The following is a 1,685-nucleotide window of genomic DNA, read 5'->3' on the forward strand; positions in this document are numbered from 1 at the left end:
TTGCTTTTCTTCAGCTGGGACTGCTGGAAGGAATTGTGAACAGCTCCAAATACCAGATAAATGGTACAAAACCTCCAGGCTTCTGCTAGAAAGCTGAAGACGAAGAGAAATGTCGTCTTTCAGAACGACAATGACCAAATCAAGAAAAGAATGACTTCACAAGAAGAAGATTAAAGTTTTGGGATTGTCAGAGTCCAGACCTGAATCCCATAGAAAATCTGAGAGCTGTGCACAGGAGAGGCCCTTGTAATCTGACAGATTTGGAGCATTTTTACAAAGCAGAGTGGGTAAATATTGTCAAATCAAGATGCGCCATGCTGGTAGACTCCTGCCCAAAAAGATTGTGCTGWAATAAAGTCTAAAGGTGCTTCTATTAGTGGTTGTGCACACTTAMGCAACCACCTTATTTTAGTTATTTATTTTTACTTTCCTCCCACAAAAGATTTTCTTTTTCCCCAATTGAGTTGTACAGATTATAGCTCACATTAAAGGTGGAAAAAGTCGTGAAAGAATTTATCTTGGATTCATATTTTTTTTACATCACAGAAAACTAGAACTTAACAGGGGTGTGTAGACTTTTTCTATCTATTGTAATTTAATATTGTTACTTTTAATGAAATTATTAACCCACAGCATGAGATGACTCRGCTCCAGTTTGCTCCTATCCAGCGCACTTCCTGTCAGCACGCTCTCATCCAGCTGTTTGAGGTCGGCCTCTGATGGCGTCTCAAAAACATCATCAGCAAAACTGGACAGCTCCTCCTGCACGTARGGAAACTATGTCAGCAGGTATTTCAAACAAACTAAAAAAAATGATGCAGCATTGAGTATGATGTGTGCTCATTAATTTGATGTGCTTCAAGGAGCCAATAAAATATAGATAAATTCTATTTAGCTTAATACATTTTTATATTAGTAAATGTTTTCCTTTTTTATCTGATATTTGGTTAAAAAACAGAAAAATGCACAAAATAAGGACAACTACAACCGCTGCATCGATGAAGCTTATTTTATTGTGGCGGTGTCTCACTCTGGTGAAGAAGGAAGTATCCAGCTCATCGGGGAAGTCCACAGTGTCGTCGTCAAAAACACTAGGATGCATAAAGCTCCGCCTGCGACGTCGACCGGCCGTGCTGTCACCTAACGTTCGACCCTGAGAAATACATCAACCTTATCATCCATAAAAAAGTGCAGCAGAATTTAGAAAGGCAAAAATAAATTAGAGCCAAAAATATTTAAAATGTGCTAAATTTGTATGCACTAATCCATATCTGTAAGTGAAAAAAGAGAAAAATATATAAAGATACAAAAGAATTTAAAGGTGAATGTTTGCAAGTTAATAACACTGATAAACAAAATAATACCAAATTACTACTACCACCACTGGGGGGCTTTTATTTTGAAAACTAGGGTGTCAGACATCTTCCTCCGGTTCTTACTTTTAGTTTGACATCCTTACAAAAAAAAATGTCAAAAGAACTTAAAGGAATTTCAGCGGCAACTGTTAGGGGTTAAAGAGGTATAAACTTATTCCCACTCTTRTTCAACATGTGAACTGTACAAGAAGTGTAGCATAGTTGTGCACTTTGACATGTTTTGTAGGTTCTTTATCTTTTGTTTCTCTCTTCTTCGCTTTAAATTATGACGGAGTATTAGGGCCACACAAGATTTTTTTATTATTATTA

The 1,685-nt window shown here is 36.8% G+C and overlaps 1 protein-coding gene across 1 annotated transcript in view; it reads right to left on the reverse strand.

The window, feature by feature from the left end:
• The window catches only part of rhbdf1b (rhomboid 5 homolog 1b (Drosophila)), a 27,379-nt gene that overhangs the window by 13,793 nt on the left and 11,901 nt on the right, over positions 1-1,685 (reverse strand). Inside the window, exons 6-7 of the mRNA XM_014025827.1 lie at positions 1,031-1,153; positions 632-762 (exon numbers count right to left, since the gene is read on the reverse strand). Coding sequence (XP_013881281.1) covers positions 632-762; positions 1,031-1,153 — 254 coding nt within the window. The remainder of the gene's footprint in view (positions 1-631; positions 763-1,030; positions 1,154-1,685) is intronic.

This window comes from Austrofundulus limnaeus, unplaced genomic scaffold (assembly GCF_001266775.1).
Source record: "Austrofundulus limnaeus strain Quisiro unplaced genomic scaffold, Austrofundulus_limnaeus-1.0 Scaffold5, whole genome shotgun sequence".
Taxonomy (NCBI): Eukaryota; Metazoa; Chordata; class Actinopteri; order Cyprinodontiformes; family Rivulidae; genus Austrofundulus; species Austrofundulus limnaeus.